The 21540-nt window shown below is 39.7% G+C and overlaps 2 protein-coding genes across 8 annotated transcripts in view; one reads left to right on the top strand and one right to left on the bottom strand.

Moving 5' to 3' along the window:
- Positions 1-3362, top strand: part of NR1I2 (nuclear receptor subfamily 1 group I member 2) — a 29103-nt gene extending 25741 nt beyond the window's left edge. For 3 of the 5 annotated variants that reach the window (XM_010345940.3, XM_074404305.1, XM_074404308.1), the window contains 4 exons: positions 384-526; positions 726-842; positions 1124-1229; positions 2463-3362. In XM_010345940.3, coding sequence (XP_010344242.2) covers positions 384-526; positions 726-842; positions 1124-1229; positions 2463-2607 — 511 coding nt within the window. In that variant the 3' untranslated portion in view covers positions 2608-3362. Of the gene's footprint in view, positions 1-383; positions 527-725; positions 1230-2462 lie in introns of those variants that run through there. The other 2 variants (XM_074404304.1, XM_074404306.1) reach the window with 2 other exon arrangements.
- A 2740-nt stretch (positions 3363-6102) lies between these two features.
- GSK3B (glycogen synthase kinase 3 beta) overlaps positions 6103-21540 on the bottom strand; it is a 234256-nt gene continuing 218818 nt past the window's right edge. For 2 of the 3 annotated variants that reach the window (XM_003935408.4, XM_003935407.4), the window contains one exon: positions 6103-11660. In XM_003935408.4, coding sequence (XP_003935457.1) covers positions 11593-11660 — 68 coding nt within the window. In that variant the 3' untranslated portion in view covers positions 6103-11592. Of the gene's footprint in view, positions 11661-21406; positions 21456-21540 lie in introns of all 3 variants that reach the window. The other variant, XM_074404309.1, reaches the window with a different exon arrangement.

The raw sequence follows: 21540 nt of genomic DNA, 5'->3' as shown, positions 1-21540 counted from the left end.
TTTACTAAAGGGGCAGTCATTCCAAGGGGGGGAAACTGAGGCAGAAAGGAAAAGTCCAGGGACCAGAAGCCAAAGCAAAGTAGGTCAGGGGTTGTGTAGGAGTTGAAGGAGGTGGGGCCGGGCTGTAAGGGACCTAGATGCCAAGCTCAGTGGGAGGTGGAGTCCGCTGAGGTAGCAGGGGAGGAGAGGATACGTGGGGGCAGAGCTGTCTGCTGCTGGGTTGTGAGGGGAGGGATGAGACAACAGCCACAGTCATCCTCAGGGAAAGGAGCATCCTCCCTCTTCCTCTCACCCCCAACTGCTGGATTCTGGGACAGCTGCTGGCGCTGGCCTGTGGGCTGCCTCCCAGGAAGCTGTCCTCCCCTCCCCATCCTTGCTGCCAGGGACTTGCCCATTGAGGACCAGATCTCCCTGCTGAAGGGGGCCACTTTTGAGCTGTGCCAACTGAGATTCAACACGGTGTTCAACGCGGAGACTGGGACCTGGGAGTGTGGCCGGCTGTCCTACTGCTTGGAAGACACTGCAGGTGCCTGCAGAGCCTGCCTGCCCTAGCAGAGGGAGGGAAACACCGCCGTTGTGGGAGAAAGAGAGCTGCACCAGGATATGCAGGTTCTGGGATGGCAGGGCAGGAAGATGGAGTGGTAGAAAATAAGAGCTTGGTGGGGGATAACTGACTCTTGGTCAGCTTGCTGTGAAGCTGCCCTCCACCCTGTTACCACCCACAGGTGGCTTCCAGCAACTTCTACTGGAGCCCATGCTGAAATTCCACTACATGCTAAAGAAGCTGCAGCTGCATGAGGAGGAGTATGTGCTGATGCAGGCCATCTCTCTCTTCTCCCCAGGTGAAGGCTTCCCCCAGGGTGGCTGACATCCCCCCAGCCTCATCTGCCCTCCACAGGGAAGGTCCCAGTCCATGACCTTGCTTCTTACTCACTGCGCAGCCGGGATGGGGGCTCTTGCTGTTTTCTCCTGGGGTCAGCGGGTGATGCCGAGCCCTGGTCTTCCCTCACTTTCCTGCCTGGGGGACTCCAGCTCTGGAAGGTGGTTGGTGAGCAATGCCCGACTCTGGGCTGGAGTGAGCTCGTCTTTGCACCACATCTCCCTCCCCTCCCCTCCCCTCCAGACCGCCCAGGTGTGGTGCAGCACCGTGTGGTGGACCAGCTGCAGGAGCAATTTGCCATTACCCTGAAGGCCTACATTGAATGCAATCGGCCCCAGCCTGCCCATAGGTGAGCACAGCAGGAGGCAGGGACCCGTGAGGGTGGTGTGAGGGAGCCGAGGTTCAGGGACATTGCTCAAGGCTTCACAACCAGAGGGTGGCATCTGAAGGTGGACCCAGCCAGACCAGGTCCAAAGCTCACACTTTTGAGCACTACCTAACCACTTCCCAGGAAAAAACACAAGCAAACAAGGGGACATGGTCCAGAGAGGGGCTTCCACACCTTCACTGATCCTCAGTAGCTCCTGTCACCTAGTGCCCAGACTGACGCCCACAGGCCCAGAGACAAACTTGGATTGTACTGAGCCCAAGGCCATGAAGGGTTAAGGGCAACACTGAGTATTACAGTGTGAACTTATAAACTGAAATCCTTATTTGGCCTGCACAGCTTTCTTTCTGGTGTGGTGTCCTGGGATGCTGGGAGTGGCCATGTCTTTATTTGCTCAACACTTCTTTGCATAGAGGCAGGAGGCTGAAAGTGCCAGCTTTCTTTTCCATCATGGGAAAGCTGAGGCGTATGGTACATCTCAGACACTAGCTTCAAAGCAAGTTTCAGAAAGGGATTCTAGCCTGCAATCCCTAATCTCCACGATGACTCTGCTCAGTCCTGGCCTCTGGACGTTAATGAAGGCAGTGACATCCCCAAACCGCCACACTGGTAGCTGCAATATCTGGATTTTCCCATGGAGGTCTCTGTGTACAAAGACACAACTGCTGCAGCTGGGTGTTGTGGCTCACATCTATAATCTCAGCACTTTGGGAGGTCAAGACAGGAGGATTGCTTGGGGTCAGGAGTTCAAGACCAGCCTGGGTAACATAGCCAGACCCCAACTCTAGAACAATTTAAAACAATTAGCATGGTGGCATGTGCTCTAGTCCTAGCTACCCAGGAGGCTGAAGCTGGAGGTCTCTTGAGTCCAGGAGTTCGACACTGTAGTGAGCCATGATCATGCCACTATACTCTAGCCTGGGTGACAGAACAAGATCCTGTCTCTTTAAAGAAAAAAATAAAAGACACAACTCCCATGGATGGGGTGGGAGTGGGGACAGTACCGGGAAGGCTGTTCTGCCTTTCTCATCCACAGGCTGAAAGAGAAGCTTATGTAATTCAGCAAGGCCTTGTCTCTTGGCTGACCTTAAATGTCCAGAGATTATGTTTGTGCAGCTTCAGAGCAGCCCTGAGGCTTGTGGGTCAGGGAAAGAGTGGGCTGCACCGCCAACCTTTTCTCCGGCTGGCACGCAGGTTCCTGTTCCTGAAGATCATGGCCATGCTCACTGAGCTCCGCAGTATCAATGCCCAGCACACCCAGCGGCTGCTGCGCATCCAGGACATACACCCCTTTGCTACGCCCCTCATGCAGGAGTTGTTCAGCATCACAGACAGCTGAGCGGCTGCCCTTGGGTATCACCTCTGAGGGGCAGCCAGACCCAGGGCCCTCTGAGCTGCCACTCCTGGGCCAAGACAGATGGACACTGCTGAGAGCTGACAATGCCCTGCTGAGCCTGCCTCCCCAGGGAACTCCTGCTATGACAGCTGGCTATCATTCCTCAGAAAGGACATGGATAACCCCCCGACCCCTAGTTCAGTCTGTAGGGAGTGAGGCCATAGGCCCTTATGTAGAGAGTGCACTGGCTTGTAGGTCACGACCGTCAGAGAGGCAAGGCTGCCCTTTCCTTCTAAAAGGCCCTGTGGTTGGGGAGAAATCCCTCCGATCCCACTAAAGTGTCAAGGTGTGGAAGGGGCAGCCAGGGCTGGGCCATCTGGGGTCTATGACCACATACCCACGTTTGTTCGCTTCTTGAGTCTTTTGATTGCTACCTCTAATCATCCTGTGTCCCACTTCCCTCTCATTCCCAATCCCAGCTTCCTCTTCCGAGCTGCTTGGCGGGCTCCAGGCCTGTGCTCATTGGCAGGTGCATGAGTATCTGTGGGAGTCCTCTAGAAAGAATAGAAGCCAGAAGACCTGCACCAAATGCCAAAAGCTTGTCATGACCTCATTCTGGCCACATCATTCTGTATCTCTGCATCCATTTGAACACATTATTAAGCACCAACAATAGGTAGCCTGCTGTGGGGTATACAATGTTGACTCAGATATAGACCCTGAGCTCACAGAGTTTATAGTTAAAAAAAAAAGAAAAACAGAAACACAAATAACTTGGATCAAAAGGAAAAATGATAAATAACAAAAGCAGCACAAGGAATTTCCTTGTGGATGCTGAGCTGTGATGACAGATATTGGGGACCCAAGTAAGGCTCCTAAGGACATGAGTTTGTGGGAATAAGGGCACAAACTTTGGCTGTGGGTGTGGATGTGTGATTTGGTGTAGGTAGGTCTGTTCCCCATCTGACGGGGCCTGGGTTTGTTCCTGGGGCTGAAATGCTGGCTGGGTATGCTCTGTGACAAGGCTACACTGACAGTCAAACATACCTGAGAAGAAGAATTTGCATGCACCTTATATTTCTATGTACACATCTATTCTCCAAGCTAAAGCTAAAGGGTATGAAAATGCCTGCCTTATTTATAGCCACTTGTGAGTAAATTTCTTTTTTTTTTTTTTTTTTTTTGCATTTTCACCAATTATACTTTATATAAGGCATTCCACACCTAAGAACTAGTTTTGGCAAACGTGGTCCTGGGTTTAATGTCAAATTAAGTTAAGAGAAATTAAATAATGAACTTTTGGCTAGAGAGGTAAACTTTTTTGGCCTTCTTTTCTGGGGAAAATAATGTAGGGGTGGGGAAATGGAAATAAATACATATGTGCATATGTATTTTTACTACTTATTTTATTATTGTCCTTTATAAATCTAAAGACCCTGAGTTAAGAACATAAACATGAATTATTTAACTTGGCTCACTCATAAAATGATTGTTTTGTATACAAGTTTAACATGTGCATATGATAATTAAAAATGTAGGAACAGAATTAATTTTAAATGTTTAATATTTCATTCAAATGAAACTTCACGGTCACTGAATTTTAAAGAACAGATGATTACTTAGCTTTTGCCATTTTACAAGAAGGAGGCCAAACTTTGAGAACATGGTAAATCATCAGTAATATAGATCAAAACAAGTAAACGTATTCTGTCATCCCTCTGAATTTACTGGACTTTTCTGCATTAAATAGATATAGGGAGCACTTATTTTTTGAAAAGATACTGAGGGAAAAAAAGAGCTTCTCTTTCCAAACTCAATGAATACAGTCTTTGCTCCCAGGAATTTTGCTTAATTATGAACCCATTTATAATTAGAAATACAAATTTCTAATTTGGAAACACAGATTTTATTCCACTCTATTCATAAATCATATGCATCTCCCCTTCCCTATTGAAATGATTTGAGTGCTATTTGTTCAAGAGTCTGAAACTGTTGCTAGCTGTAGGAGAGGGTAAGGTGAAGTTAGGATGGAATAGAGGGCAAATTTCCAACTCCAGTATTGATTTAAAAACTCTAGGGCAGTTCCCCAAACACTGAATTGATATGTACATGTAATTTATAGATAAATTTAATACTTATAGGTTATAAAAACTAAGTGTATTTCAAGAGTAAAGAGTCAATGTTAGATGCACCAAAGAGCTCACATAGGGTACTTCCTTTCAGTAGCTTTGTGGATCACAAGTTTATGGGACTGGGAGCCAGATTTTAACTTTCCTACTCCAACATTTCCGTGCCTTCTTTACTCCTGTCCCTGAACTTTTGAGTAAGCAGAACTAAGCATCAGTTTCTAGGCATCCTGTGATGACTTTTTCTGGCTCGGTGATGAGAGGATGGAGTCAGTCTCCAAAGCTTAGGGCAAAAGACCTAAGCAAGCTACTGCATACCATCTGCCCCCTCATTAGTAAGGGCCACTCAACAGCCTCTCTCTACCTGGCCCAGAACTTTGTCTAATTAAGTCTTGACATCGACAACAAATCTGTGGGAAGGGCCAGAGTGGCCACTCCCTTCTGGAGAAAGAGGATGTGAAGAGAAACATACATATGATTATCCACTCCTTCCTCATTCCTGACTCCTAACTTGTGGGCCTCATTATGTCATCTTCCATGGCAGCTTGTTTTTTCCTGGTACCTTTCCCTTTATATGCTTCAGCTCTCCTAAATCTGATGGTGCTGATGAGTGAAATATTCCTACACTTGAGAAATGAGTGACCACCCCAACACTTTTGTTCACTTTCTTTCACGAACTTCTCAGTGACATGGATCTAAAACCTGATCTCTCCTTTCCTCACTACCTTCCTAGAGAACACATTTCAAAATGACATCCACTGGCTGGGCACAGTGGCTCATGCCTGTAATCCCAGCACTCTGGGAGACTGAAGTGGGCAGATCACTTGAGGTCAGGAGTTGGAGACCAGCCTGGCCAACATGGTGAAATCCTGTCTCTACTAAAATCGCAAAAATTAACTCAGTGTGGTGATGCGTGCCTGTAGTCTCAGCTACTAGGGAGGCTGAGACAGGAGAATCACTTGAACCCGGGAGGTAGAGGTTGCAGTGAGCAAGACTGTCTGAAAAACAAAACAAGTGAATAAAAACAAAACAACAAAAAGACATCCACCATCACTGCTAATATGATCCCGAAGGACTGTCTAGTCTTTTTGGAAAGACTTAGAAACAAAAAGGGCAGTCATTCCGGATTTTAAAAGGATCTTGCAGGACACTTAACACAATGTTTAACTCAATCCCAGAACCTACACAAGATAGCAGTAAATCCTAAATAAATGCACTTCAGTGCCAGCAGGAGGCCCATTTCACAAGTAACATCTGTTTTGGCTAATCCAATCCTCCCTGCTGCCCCTACTCATAAATGTGTTTAACTGTTTTACAAATGTTAGTGGAATTAGCCAACCCCACCACCACAGTAAATAAGAGAACCACATCATTATCGAATATAAATTTGTTTTTATTGAAGCAGCAGTCACATGACCTTAAATCTAGCCTTTAGATTAGGCCTGACAGAGTAAGCCAGCCCTAAAAAAAATGATGTTTCATTTTGCACTAAGAGACATGTTTACATACATCATCCAGTATTGGAAATGAGCAGACTCAAACACAACATATGTTGGTTACCTGGGAGGTACAGCCCCACTGTTCGTGGTGTCCATATATTTTACAGAGACCCCCAAAGACCATTATTAATAGGATGAAAGTTAAAAGAAAATACGGCCACACCAAATCATGAACACAGTAATCAAAGACAGCAGCTTATACACATTTAAAATTTGTCCCTTTCAGAGTTGTTTTCTTTCTTTTCTAAGCAGTGTCTGAAAAGCTTCCTCTACATCGAATCCAAAGGTTTCCAAGATGGAGGCTGCACCTTTTGGGGCTACACAATGGAATAAAATCATTGGAAAGAACAAGAAGTGGTATTCATATCTTTTTATAACAAAGATTAATGTTTCCCTAGTTAGAGGAACGGAAATGGTGATGTGACTACATATTGCAGTGGCAAAATAGGTAGGGTGAAGAAAGAGAATTGGGTACTGAAATAAAGACCACACACTTGTGAATTTTAATTTCATTTCCAGGCTAACCTACTTTTTATTTAATGCAAATTACAGTACCAGTTAACTATTTCCAAACCAAGTCACATAGAACAAAATGTATTTACAAGGGAATGGGGAAAGGGAAAAAAAACATTGAGCATACTTTTCACAAAAAAGTTTATATTTAAAATGAAAAAAAAAAAAAAAATCAGTCACAGAGGCATTCAAGTAGTAATAATGTTATACAGATTTTGCTTTTCCTTTATATCAAGACAGATTTGCACAAGTGTTTGCAATAGTTTGTATACAACCCACAGTCCTTTATATATATATATATATATATAATAAATTTTGTTTTTTAGGTTTGTTTTTAAGATGGAAGTGGTCACGCTAATTGGTATGTGTACAGGCCCAAGTGATCCATCGGCAACACATTTATAAATGCAAATTTTACAGGCAAGCAGATTTCATACATCTATCTGTATCTGCCTGTAGACAGATATAGCAAGGAAAAAAAAACTTAAAAATTAACACAAGGAAGTCCACTTTGTCAAGGTAACCCCTTATGTACTGGTTGTCATTTTGTTTTTATTGCAGAGGTGCAAAACAGAGCAACAAACTTGAATAAAACGGCATAAACGTTGTGAAAATAATCCAAACCCCAGGGATTACTTTCAAAGCCTCTCAAAGGTAGATCTCAGTCTGGGACTCTACTGTGCTTCTAGTTCTCTTGTTTTCAGTGGCTCAGGTTTCTACCAGAAAAGACAGATTTTATTGTAAAGCATACTTTTCTATATAGGGGAGAAAAGTGTTTGGCTCTGTGATTAGATGGTCACTAACATGAACAGTAGGAATTAGATACAATTCTGATTGAACACAACCACTCCCACCCCACCCCCGCAAACTCCTGGGGATCTGGCATTGGCCAAACTTCCTTTGGAGGATTCCAAAGTTAAATCCTTTAAAAAGGAAAGGGAAAAACAGATGAAATGCCAGTGTCTTTATATCCACAGGGATAGAGAATATAATAGTCCTCTCAGAAACCTTTGCATTGGTGCAGACAAGATGACTGGTTAGGCATACTTTGTTAAAACATAAACCAAAAATATGTGTCTAAAAATTAAGGACTTTTAAAAAATGACAGCATGTCATTGGAAAGAAGGTGCAGTCTTCTGCCTTGCTGGAATGAACACACGATGTTTCAAAAATAGTAACCTTTGGTTTGGTAAAGTTTTTTCTTCTATTCAATACCTCTTACATGGGGTACTTTGAGGCAAAACACTCATTTTTCTTTCAAAGAAGGCCTTCGTGTTGGGCACACAGTAAGAATTAAACTGATTTTTTAAAAAAGAAAATGACATTTCATTAAACAAGAGTAGAGATGGTGGGAGGGAGGAAACGGGCTAGGAGTTCCCTTGTTAAAACAACAGTCCTCTACTGGCACGGTGGCATGCCATGCAGTTAACTGCTACTAAATGCACTATAGCATTTAGACCACTGATGTATCAAAACCTGATACTATTAAGAAACTTCTATTTATAAAAGCCAATTCTCTCTCACTCTCTCATTTGGGAAGGAAGTAGATAAAAGAGGAGAGAGCATGGAAGGCTCCTAAAATCTGCTGTTTTTAGGACCCATGGTTAGGGCTTGTGGAAGAGAAGAGCAAAATCTAATCTATTCGATATCCTCCAGCTCTAGGGCTCCCTGGCGCTACACAAAGTCCCTGAATGGACTAAGTATGAAATGAAACCAGTCACTGCTACTGAGGAGGAAACAGACGTCAGAAACAAAACAAAGGCAGGGCTTGAACAAAATGAGACAATGAATATGGTTTCCTCTTCCCACTCCTGAGTATGGTATTACTGAAACTTAACTTTGGAAGGGGCGAAGATAGTTATGAGAGTTTTTATTTCAAAGGGAAATGGGGCGGACAGGGAAACATGGAGAAAGGAAACCAATTAAAATTTTAAAAAGAACAAATTAAAAAAAACACACACATGGAAGCGAAGGCACTCCAAACTATATAGATACACTATACATTGCTAGAGTTATTGTTACAATAATACAGGCCGGTACCTACTGTACAGAGTTAAAACTATATGGCTTTAAAAAGCTCGTCTACATTTTGTCTGATTATTAAACAGAATCACTGCCCTGAACAGTAACTTTTTGCTCATTAATAACAGTTCCTGGGTCCACATATTTACATACAAAACAATAAAACTTAAATTTAAAAACATAGAAAGAAAATATAATGTACAAGCTTGAATTTGGTGAGGAGCTTTTTATTATTATTATATACAAAAAGATATTCAGAGACCTGGATCTCACTTGTATAAAAGAGTTCTGTGATCCCACCATGATCCTTGAGAAAGAAAAATCACACCTCAGCCCACACACACATATACACACACACACATACGCACGCACACATGCGCACACGCACACAATGAAATGAGAGAAAAGTATGACTTTTCTCTCTTCTTTTACCCCAGTTGTGGGGGGCAACCTGTTTCCTAAAATAAGCACAGATTTTTATGGACTCTGGCAAGTGTACCATGTCCAGAGCAGTGTCTGTATTCAAATGCTTGCTGGGCAGTTGGATCTGAATGCAGATCCATTTCTCTATCACAGACATGCCTTTTCAGATTTTTTATAAATTCTGTCTGAAAATGGTCTATCAAAGCCATTACTTTTAAGGAATTATGCTGCCAAATACTTTGATTTCAGACTTCTTTCTAATTTTAATTAGTTTTCAGAAGCACTTTATAAAACATAAAATTCATTATTTGTTTGATTTGGTTTGACTGAGCATGTTTCCTTTCTCATGAACTCTGATATATCCAGAGGTTTGCAAAACCCCTTTAGTGGCCCAAGACCTCAGCTAAACAGCGAGTGAAAACCAAGATGGGTCACAGTTGTCTTTCTGGGTACTGGTTCACTTCAGCAGGCAGGACAACTCTCTTGGAGAGTCACACACATGGTTAAGGAGCAGGACAGGGTGCTAGGGCCTGCGGGAGGGCTGCTAACAGACTCCACTTCCAAACTCTCTGGAGGATGAGACCCCTAATGTGACCTAAGGTAGCAATGAGGAGTGTTAGGAGAAGTTACACAGGACCAAGGGCTCAGCTCTGCAGCCCTACAGTTACCAGCTACCCTTGGAAGGCATGTGGGGAAGGAGCGGGTAGGAGAGAAAGGCGGCCATCACTCAAGTGATCTTTAAATGTAAAGTACAACTGATTGTGCCTTAAAGATTCATAGGTCAAGTAATGGCCCATAAGCACCAAGGTGACTAAAGTTCATTTTAGAGTATATAAGGCCCACATAGATGCCAACCTTAAAAGTATAAAACAAACTAGTCATGAAAATCTATTTTCTCACGGCAAACATAATCCTTCAATCCTCCTTGCTTTCCAAGGAATATTGCTTTTTCTTCAAAAAGAGAGACTGATTCTTACACCATTCACTGATACACAAAGAAAACAGACACAAAAACTTTTAACTGGGTGTGGGGGAAACATTCTTCTCATGCTTCAACCAGTCAATTTTGATACTGTAGACAAAAAAAAAAAAAAAAAAAGGCAGTATTGAATATATGTATATATAACATATATACACACATTTATATAATCAGCTTTCCTATAAAGTCAGCAGGTATAAATGACTGTTTATCATTTTGATGTGTAGTTTTCAAATTCCTACCATCTGACATGCATCAATAAATAAATGTAAAAAGCATGAGGTTAAAAAAATTAAATACAGATTCTAGGTTTGGATTTAAAATTAGAACTATGTGTAGAATGTGGCTATTTCTGCAAGCTTGATTTTCAATTAAAATATATGAAAAATAAACCAGTAGGCGACTGTTACAATTCACATTATTTAACTACAATGTCTTCTCAAGTGTATCTTTCCAAGGGAAGTAACTTTAGAAAAAAATCTGGACAAACTTATTCACAGTGGTGAGATGTTATCTCTGGCCTGTTTCCTTCTTCTGGGCTCATCAGCCTTTGACCTCAGCAGCTAGCTCGGCCTGCTCAACACCCCTTCCATCTCCTCCCAGGTCACTAGTTTGAAACTGCGCTAAGATTTGCAAAGAACTTTGGTCAGGCAAACAAAAAGCCACCTGCAGAGCACACATGCCTGAGTCTTGCTGCTTCCCCTCTGGCAGCCTCCTGTACAAGCCTCTACATCACTACCACTGACTGAGAGCAAAACAAAACCTTAACAAATCTACTAAGAATCTTCCCTGTAGAGTTCCAAACTTTATTTACCTCCCTGGATTACAAATGATACACATTTTTTTTTTTTTGTCTGCCACACCTGCCACCAACATGCCAAAGGCAAGTCTATAAACACCCAAAGATATGGATTAATTTTACAAGTGACATTTAAGTCCCCATTGAGTTATACCTGCTAAGCTCCCAACCAATTTCAAGCTGTGCACTATACCAAAGTCTCACACTAGACTTTAAAAGAAAACAAAGTTCAAAAAAACACACCCATCAGCACAGAACAAGGTTTTCTTCTTTTGTGGAAGGGGCATGAGGCAGGAGTCCTGTTTTTAAAGTATACAACAGCAGACTTTTAATAAAAAAAGATTGTCGTGGGAGAGAGATTGTGTGTTCTAATGCTCCGCTTTCCCCCTACCCACAACCCCTCCCACCCCCTGGATCTCCCTCAAAGTGAGAATACAATGAAATTGGTTTGTATTTATAGATATTTTACAAGGTTAAATAAGAACAACAATAATAAAAAAATTGAACACTAAAATGAACAGGTTTTTTTTTTCTCTTTTTAATATTCTTTCCAAACGTGACCAGTGTTGCTGAGTGACACTCAAGTAACTGGTGGTTTTTCCTGTGCAGCTAGCTGCTCGGGACTGTTCAGGTGGAGTTGGAAGCTGATGCAGAAGCAGCATTATTGGTCTGTCCACGGTCTCCAGCATTAGCATCTGCAAGTCAAAAAGTCCCAAGAGAGAGCATGAGCAATGCTGTAACAACAAAAGAGAACAAGTATACTGTTTCAACTGCAGGCTGTGAGCTGTATGGCCTTCGAAGCTGTTATCTGGAATGTTGTTTTAAATACGCTGAGGCTATGAAATCTGAATTTCTCTCTTACTGGATTTAAGTTCATGACTCAGCATGGTCCTGGTACAGGGAAGACAGTGTCTTTGGGTAAGTTACAGACTCAGGGAGACAGAGACCATTTCAGTCAAAGCTCTTGCTACAACTGGGATCAGCAGTATATGAATACTCAGCTGGAATCTAGCTCACTTGAAAATAAATGAACAGTGTGCAGCTGGGAAAATTTGCTAAAAATTCTGAGCCATGTTACAATATACCATCTGCTTAAGTGAGTAAATGGGTGGAAGAAATGAAAGTAACTTGGGTCAGTGTTGACAGGCAGAACGGGCCCTCTTCATTATTCACAGAGATGGAAGACAGACAACTGGAAAAAAAAAAAAACAACAACAAAGATACTGCAGTGCCAATTCACTTAGTCAATTCAATAAAGCATCTTGTATCAACAGATGAACAGATAGAAGAAAATGTGGTATATATACACAATGGAGTAATATTTAGCCATAAGAGAGAATGATGGGAGGCTGAGTGGGAGGACTGCTTGAGTCACAGAGATTGAGGCTGCAGTGAGCCAAGATCACCTGGGTGACACAGTTGAGACCCTGTCTCAAAAAAAGAAAAAAGAAAAAGAATGAGATTCTGCCATTTGCAACAACATAGATGGAACTGGAAGTCATTATGTGAAGTGAAATATGCCAGACAGAGAAAGACAAACTTAGCATGTTTTCACTTATTTGTGGGAACTTATTGTTTTAAATTTTATTAAAACAATTGAACTACTGGAGACAGAGAGTAGAAGATGGTTACCAGAGGCTTGGAAGGGTAGTGGGGGTGGGGGAAGTAGGGATGGTTAATGGGTACAAAAAAAAAAAAAAGAAATAACAAATGAGACCTAGTATTTGCTAGCAAAACAGGGTAACTACAGTCAAAAATAATTTAATTGTAGATTTTAAAATAACTAAAAGTATGACTGGATTGTTTGTAAGAAAAAGGATAAATGCTTGAGGTGATGGATACCCCATTTACCCTGATATGATTATTACATATTGCAAGTCTCTATCAAAATATCTCATGTAACCCATAAATATATTAACCTACTATGTCCCCACAAAAATTAAAAATTTTAAAAAGTAAAGCATCTTGTAGTAAATCTTGACTACAAGAGTTTACTTTGCCCTAGTCTTTTAAAAATACATACAAGTCTACAACTACCATTGTTTCTTTCCCCCTTTTTAAGGTCTATTACTATTTCACAGCATCCATTAACATTAAAATGGGCATCTGTGTCCAAATTGGCTTAGTAGACTGCTGTTTTAGTGACTATCAAGCTGCATCCTTGTCATCTCACTCAATGACTGGGAAGGTACTGCTGGCCAAATTTGCTCCGGCAGATTTCATACTAAGCCCTGAGCAAGAGAGATGGCTTGACTGGGATGGGCAACTTTGAAAAGCCATCTCTCCAGAAGCCACAATGTCATCAAGTCTAGTGACAACAAAAGGCAGACTCAGAAGTTTGTGTCTCTCTAGAACTGAAGAGATTTACAGCTCTACCATGTGCTATGATGAGTAACCAATGTCATGACTGAATGCAACATTTGGTCCTTCTACTTTGAATTTCTGACTTAGAGGGAGATATAAAAGACCCAAGGACACACAGGGAACTCTATGTAAGGATTAGCTGTTCAGTTTATCATTTCTAAAGCCACTCTATAAAAATTGTACTTCCTAACTTCCAGATTTTCTTGCCCCCAAGATAATCTGCCCTTATATACATTTATTTAAAAAAGCTTTTGGGGAAGGAATGTGAATGATTATGTTTAATTCATTTAACTTCCTTCAAAATAGCTACTGCTTCTAATCTTGTTGTCATGTACACAACTGAAGACACTATGGCATCAGAATCTACACATTAGCTACATACAGCCCATGGCATGGAGTCATATTAATTTATTGGCATGGCAAATGTACAGGTGGCAGAAAAGGGTATGTGACATAGAACCTACTCTTCAAAGCCAGGTTGACCACCTTTTGTAATAATCACTGAGGAACTATGCTAATACTAATACTTCATTCATGACTCCTAACCTTCCTTAGATATGTCTTGTTTAAAGGAAGTTTTACCCGCAATGATCATTCACATTCTGTGTATCAATAATTCCTATCTAGACCACAGATTCCTCCAAGCCTTTCTCAGGTAAAATGTTCATTTTCATGATTCAGGCACAGGCTGCATTAAAAAAAATTTTTTTCCAGAGAAACCTGGAACACCACAAATCCATGCTTATTGCAGCATGTCACATGCTTTGATGACACTCAGAACATATGCATGACCATTATCAAACAGCATTTCCCTCTCATTTTCAGTATGGGAAGATAACAAGTAGAACTCTTTCTGATCTTCCCCAGGACTTAAGAGATGGACTCATCATTAGAAATTTATCTACCTGTTTGACTACTACATTAGCACCTATGTCCACACGATGACCAGCTCTGAACATGGCAGCCGTTAACTACACTGGATGACATCGGTCAGGGCTGACTTCAGTTTTACCTTATCTACATGGCCACCAGCCCATTTATGTTCATTTGCTCTTTAGCAAAATCCTATTTGGCACCAATGTGCAGGTGTCCTTTCACTGGCCTGTCAGCTTGTGACATTGCCAAAACCATTTTCTTCTTTCTTGGAAAAATTCAATGACTGCGTGCATGATCACAGTAAAAAGCACCAGCCTTTTAAGTGAGCATAAAACCAGAAATAAATTCCCTTTCTGAATAAAATTTGATAGACATCTATGATCCACAGATCTGTACTGATCTCATATTTTTCACTTGCATTATTTTCAAATCACTTGATGAGCATATATTTTTTTTTTTTTTTTTTTTGAGACGGAGTCTCGCTTTGTCACCCTGGCTGCCGTGCAGTGGTATGATCTCAGCTCACTGCAACCTCCACCTCCCAGGTTCAAGCAATTCTCTGCCTCAGCCTCCCGAGTAGCTGGGATTACAGGTGCCTGCCAGCACATCCAGCTAATTTCTGTATTTTTTTTTTTCTGAGAGGGAGTTTCACTCTTCTTGCCCAGGCTGGAATGCAATGGCCTGATCTCGACTCACCGCAACCGCAATCTCCCGGGTTCAAGTGATTCTCCTTCCTCAAGTGATTCTCCTTCCTCAGCCTCCTGAGTAGCTGGGATTACAGGCATGTGCCACCAAGCCTGGTTAATTTTGTATTTTTAGTAGAGATGGGGTTTCTCCATGTTGTCAGGCTAGTCTCGAACTCCCAACCTGAGGTATTCCGCCTGCCTCGTCTTCCCAAAGTGCTGGGATTACAGGTGTGAGCCACTGTACCTGGCCTAATTTTTGTATTTTTAGTAGAGATAGGGTTTCACCATCTAAGCTAGGCTGGTCTTGAACTCCTGACCTTGTGATCTACCCACCTTGGCCTCCCAAAGTGCTGGAATTATAGGCTTGAGCCACCATGCCTGGCCTGATGAGCATAATTTTAACAGCTAATTATTTTGATTATAAATATCCTTGATATCAAAAGTCACAGTCCTATAGACATTCATCAAAAAAACATTCGCCTGTTGCAATGAGCTCCACTTAAAATCAAATCATGCATGTCCTTGCTAAGAAGAACAGAGTTCTCTTTTTCAGAGGAAGACAAAGTACAGAGGGGAAAAGTAAAACAAAGAAAGGCAAAGTTCTATAAATTCAGTACTCAATAGCAGGTTCAACAGACCACCCAGCTTACTGACTGAATAAAGTTACATTTCATAATCTCTACAATCCCATCTTAAAGATGGTTAAACAGCAAATGGATTGATCCCTTGGCCAAGTAAAGTAGAAAGAGCTGACCTCTTGATGGCTAGGAAGAAACTAGTTCAAGAACAATCAGGAAACAACACAGATTATTACCTTTTTAGAAGACACAAATCTTGGTGCATGCTTATTTTGTTTCCACCATCATTCTGTATATTTATTTTACACAATGGAATCTGAATTAATATACTTTCTATTAAAAGTGTTTATTCATTTGAAATCCTGATAAATTGTCATCGGATAAAGTTTAGTGTAATTTCTGTACCTTTTCTTCTCATTTAAATAGTGACCCCATAAAAACAGCAAAGTTAATTTTACTTCTCCTTATATTCCTTTCCTTTACATATGCACTGGTATGAGTGAGGCTAAATGGCATTACGGTTTAAAAGAGGCTAAGATCATTTCCGTTATAAATGATCTGACTATGGATCATTAACCAACTCCACAGTCTCTTGTTTTCAACTAGAAATGCTCTTCTGAACTTCACAGATATATCTTTCTTAAAACTAAACCAAGTGTATAAACATTTATTGAGTATGAAGTCTACTTATACAACTTAATAGCTGTGTAATTTTGGAACACAATATTTAATCTATGTCTCATTTCCTCATTGGTAAAATGGTGGCAATACTATCTATCTATGAAATTAGGCCTATGAAGTACTTAGCACAGTACCTGGCATACAGCAATTGTTTAACAGATAAGAAGGTAAAAGTGACCTCTAAAAACACATATATTTGGGCCAGGCGTGATGGCTCATGCCTGTAATCCCAGTACTTTGGGAGGTGAAGGTGGGCAGATCACTTGAGGCCAGGAGTTCGAGACCACCCTGGTCAATGCAGTGAAATCCCCGTTTCTACTAAAAATACAAAAAATAAGCCGAGTATGGTGGCGCACGCCTGTTATCCCAGCTACTTGGGAGGCTGAGGCATGAAAATCACTTGAACCCAGGAGTTGAGGTTGCAATGAGCCAAGATCACGCAACTGTACTCCAGCCTGGACAATGGAGACTCTATCTTAGATTAAACAATAACAATAACAGCAAAACACAAACCCACAAAGAAATTATACTTCAGGAATTGAGAGTAGTATGTATAATTTTCAAGGGATTCTCATGTCAAGCAGAGCCATGATTAACAATAATGTCTCCAGATACTATAGTATTTTAAAAACAACTTATAAAGAATGTTTTTTAGGGGGGAAAAAATCAACATCCACACTAATTTAGTACAACAGTTTACATTTTTAAATATTTCTGTCTAGTCCCTAACCACATGAAAATACACATTTTGGCAATAGTAACCAACAAGGTTCATGAGATTTTAAATTTTTCTCTACGTAAATTAGAATGAGTATATTTCCATGAATGTCCATAAGCTTCATGAAAAATTTTAAGGCTATATAAAAATGAGGATTCCACAATGTATTAAAACAATTCCCTACTGTTGACCATTCAGGTTACAATGGCTCTCCTTTTGATATATACTAATATATAATTTATTATATAATTTGTTATTATATATATTATGTGATTTCTCTCTCTGTTCGTGGTCGCCTTTTTCTTACCAATAGATTTATCCTGAAGTTAAAGTGGAATTACTGAACTAAAATGTCTGAATTCTGACAGCTTTTGTTTTATACTATAATACTTTCCCCAAAGTTTTTGTCAATTCACATGCAGTTTCAGAACACAGCAAAAGGCAAGTTGAAACATCTGCAAAAATAGTTCCTCTTAAGTTAGAGGGCAGTGTACCTAAAATGGTAAAGATGCATCATCTTTACCATTTTCCAAGAAGGTAAGAAAGCATTGTGATATTTTGTTGTACTAGTCAAAGTTTGTTGGTGATGACAGAGAACAATTATATATTCCCAGAATAAGCACAATATGATTTTAGGCCACAATCTGGGTATGAAAATGTCTATTTTCTTTTGCTTTTTCAGAAGCAGCAATATAGAGAATTAGATTTCCACCTATAATGTATTTAAAATTTAGTAAGACTTAAATATCTGAAAGCCATTTAACAGCTCTGGCTAACAACAGTAACTGACAAAAATTCAAAGCTTATTTCACCATAATATTGTCAGTATAATCATGGTTGATGGCATCTTTGTCACTCTGCTTTTTTTGCTTTTATCCCACATACTTGAGGACTGAGCCTTGTTCCCAGGTCTATACAAATGTCAGAAAATTCCACTCTTGTTTAAGCCAGATATAAGCAACATAAAAAGTGTCCCAGGCAGTTTATCTAGGAACCTCTATATTCTGATGATCTTGCTCTAGACATAAATACACTTGACTGAACCTGAATTGCAATGATGCTGAGCAATAATAGAAATAGCATTTTAACAGATCAGGTAATTCAGTTATGCTCCTCTTCTGACTTTGTATTTTAGTGATATAAGGTCATTTTTAGATGATTTGGAGGCACATTCTCGGGCTACTAAAAATAGTAAAGTATTACTCTGCTTCTTGTTGATATGACTGCCATAACAAAAAGGGGCTCTACCTCTAAAATATGAATCAGACTTCAAAGTCTTTGAAGTATAGGAACTCTAGAATGATGGGTATAAAGCTATGATTTGACCCAAAAATTTCTGAGCATTGCCCATAAAATACACCTGGTCATACAGAAGCTAGGACAACTTGATTTAAAAGTCCAGGGATTGCATCTGTTTTAACACCTAGTGATGGGACAGCTCATGAGAGTAAGATGTCTTCTGATTAAATTAACATACGGATATCTGCTTCTATTGGCAAGGCTGTTCAGTTATCTACTTCAAGAAGTCAAAATTCGCCAGGCTCAAGAAAATATGTTGGTATAATGTAAGAATCAAAGGCCAAGTCTTCATAGTCTGAGTATTCGTACGCTTCATTATCATAGGTGACCAACTGCTTTAAGGGTTAAGTAGGGTTTATTAATTTTGTCTGTTATGTGTAAGATACGTAGGGATGGGAGGGCAATTATAATAATAATGGCGAGTAGGACAGTTCAGATTATTTCAATTTCTTGAGTGTTTATGGTGTTGGTATGGGTTAGCTTTGTGGTAAGTATGAGGGAAATAATGTATAGGACTAGGGAGCTAATTAGGAAAATAATTATGAGGGCATGATCGTGAAAAGTAATTACTTCTTCTATAATAGGGGATGTAGGGTTTTGTAGGCCTAGTAGGGCTGGGTGAGCCATTAAGATTTTGATGTTGTGTGCTCCACTACATTGACTGAAATCAAGTATGACAACTAGTTTACTGAGGGGTTCATATTCTAATTAATTCTCCCCCAGGGTATGTTGGGGTATATTACTGTGGTAATGTAGCGTAGGTGGGTGATAAGAAATTCTTTGAAAATTTAAAATTTGAAATATTTCCAGGTTCAGATATTCATTTCTGGAGCTTTATAGCTTAACAGTTTATTTTTTGCACTCTGGAGCAGATCCTGAAATGCTCTGTGAGGAAAGCTTTGGCTATTAGCAGTCCCTCACTCTGTGTGGAGAGATGCATGTCCATTTATCCAGGAAAGACAAGTCATAGATTCTTTTGTCATAACAGGATGGATGTCAATCCTGCTCTCCACATAGCTTTAAAAAACATGTCTGATGTGTCCTTACTTTGCAATAACAGTAATAAAAATAGCAACAGCAGGTTCCTTTCACTGAGAGCCTACTTTATGGGCAAGCAAAGTGCTAATAAGCACTCTAAATACTTTATATCTTACTTTTTACAACTCTAAATAGTGGATATTTATTGTTACTGCTTCTGGATAAGAAAACCAAATCTAAGACAGACAGAGAACATTATTATTTTAAGGTCTTTCAAAATAATGTAACTCATACTGACAAGTTCTTTAAAATATACATAAATCTTTAACTACAGGCAGTCAGAAGGCCAACCAATCAATCACTTGGTCTAGACCAGCATTTCCTGTGGTATGTTTGGTGACATACTTGAGCCTTCACTACTATGGCCCCATAGAAAACTGTGTAACTATACTGTGGTGTTATGCCTTTGGGTTATAGAACTTTTAAAAAAGTATCTATATGAAACTCACATTGCTTGTTAGAATAATGCTAAGTTCATTTACTATGTCTCTTTCAGTACCAAATCTGAGGCCCTAAAGGAGAAATGTTTCTTAAACAGTTGGGTCAGAAACACTGTTTTTTCTAAGCCATGAGTATGCTTTTAATCTAATGAACCATAAGAAATTTTAACACTCCTTTATTTACTTTAGCTCAGACCAATACCTAAATATCCTCTTTGGTAACTGTTCAGGTATTCAAGGTATGCATTTCTCGAAACTAATTTTAGCTCTGACCTCAGCTTACTATTCTTCTATTAACTTCCTCATATCCCAATTCAACTTCAGAGTAAACTCTGAGTCAAAGTCCAATGTCAGTTTCCATTTTTATGTTGAAGTCTGATTTCTATAGCCATAACAATATATATGAATTTTTTTTTTTGGGTTTGCTGTAAAACAAACATCAAAACAACATGAAAATCAGGTTATACTAGGCTCCTACTAAGCAGACAATTTGCCCAAAAACATGAGTTACAATCATTAACTAGTTTGGTGTCTTACATTAAGAAAGCTACTTTAAACTGCTCAAAACCTACCAATCCCAAATTGTCATTTTTACATACAGCGTAAAGACATTCTAGTAAAACTCTGGAAATGAGCTCAACAAGTAAATGTGTTAGTTCAGGGTTAGGACCTTTTTCATGTTTTGAACAATTAATGTAACCTGGTCCAGTATTAAATTTGTTAATGGCTCAAAGCAATTCTATCTTGATTCTAAATAGGTCATAGTTTAAAAAGAAAACCATTTTACATTACAAATTTTAATTTTAAAATTTTAAAACTGATTTCAGTATACTCAATCTGTAAAAATGAATAAGACACTAATACAACTAATAAAGTTCAAATGACTTTCTCAAGGTAGGGTGTGCTGATAAACTTGAAATAAGAAAAGAAACCTTTCTTTCTAGACTTTTCCTGGAGAAGGTAGGACATGAGCTAGAATGAAATGTTTCAACTCTTTATTATCAACATTTTAAAAGATTAAGATTAGACAGATACAATACCATATCAAACAATGGGACATGGATTTTGACCTTACTGTTTAACAATAAGAACTAAGTAATGAAAGATTTTATCTTCTGCAGCATAAATGCCCTTAGGCAAAAATGGATCTGATCCAACTCAGTTTCAGTTTAAGACTTTAAAGAAAATGGAGTCAGCTCCTGCCATTAGCTTTTTGGAGAAGGAAAAAAAAAAAAAAGGTACCAAATTCTGAGCCCCTAATTGTGCTACCTATCATTTTAAAAAGCATCCAGCCATTATGCTTTGGAAGAACTTCACCTCACTCTTAAGGGCTGGATATTTTCAGAACATCTGCAAGGACACTGATTCTCAATAAATGAGGTTCCACCTGGCTTTGGGCCTACCAGTACACCCTAGCTCTAACCCGTGAATGGTTTCTTTTTTTTTTTTTTGGTATATAAGAGTCTTGTCACATTCTGATCTAAATCTTGGTTAAACATATTTGCATTGTGGTTTTAGCCTTCTAAAATGATTAAAAAGATTATACCAATTTATATTTTATAATTCTTGAAAAATTGCCTCTCCTGTATGCTATGTAATTTATGTTCTAGGGGATAAAACAAAAGTAAATTATTTTCAATAACAATATATTTATGTGTTTTCTGCTATGAACATCTAATTTGATTTGATTTCCTATTGAAATTATATGAAAAGCATAACTTAAAAATTTTTTTAATTTTTAGTTTTTAGATGGGAACTCACTATGTTGTCCAGGCTGGTCTTCAACTCCTGGCTTCCAATGATCCTCCCGCTAAGATGACAAAATTTAATATAATCAGAAGATATTTATATTTTATATATAAGGTAACTGCCGAGTTCTTTTGTTTTATGCTTTT

Source organism: Saimiri boliviensis, chromosome 8, assembly GCF_048565385.1.
Source record: "Saimiri boliviensis isolate mSaiBol1 chromosome 8, mSaiBol1.pri, whole genome shotgun sequence".
In the NCBI taxonomy this organism is placed as follows: Eukaryota; Metazoa; Chordata; class Mammalia; order Primates; family Cebidae; genus Saimiri; species Saimiri boliviensis.
This window is presented reverse-complemented; position numbering and strand designations above follow the sequence as displayed.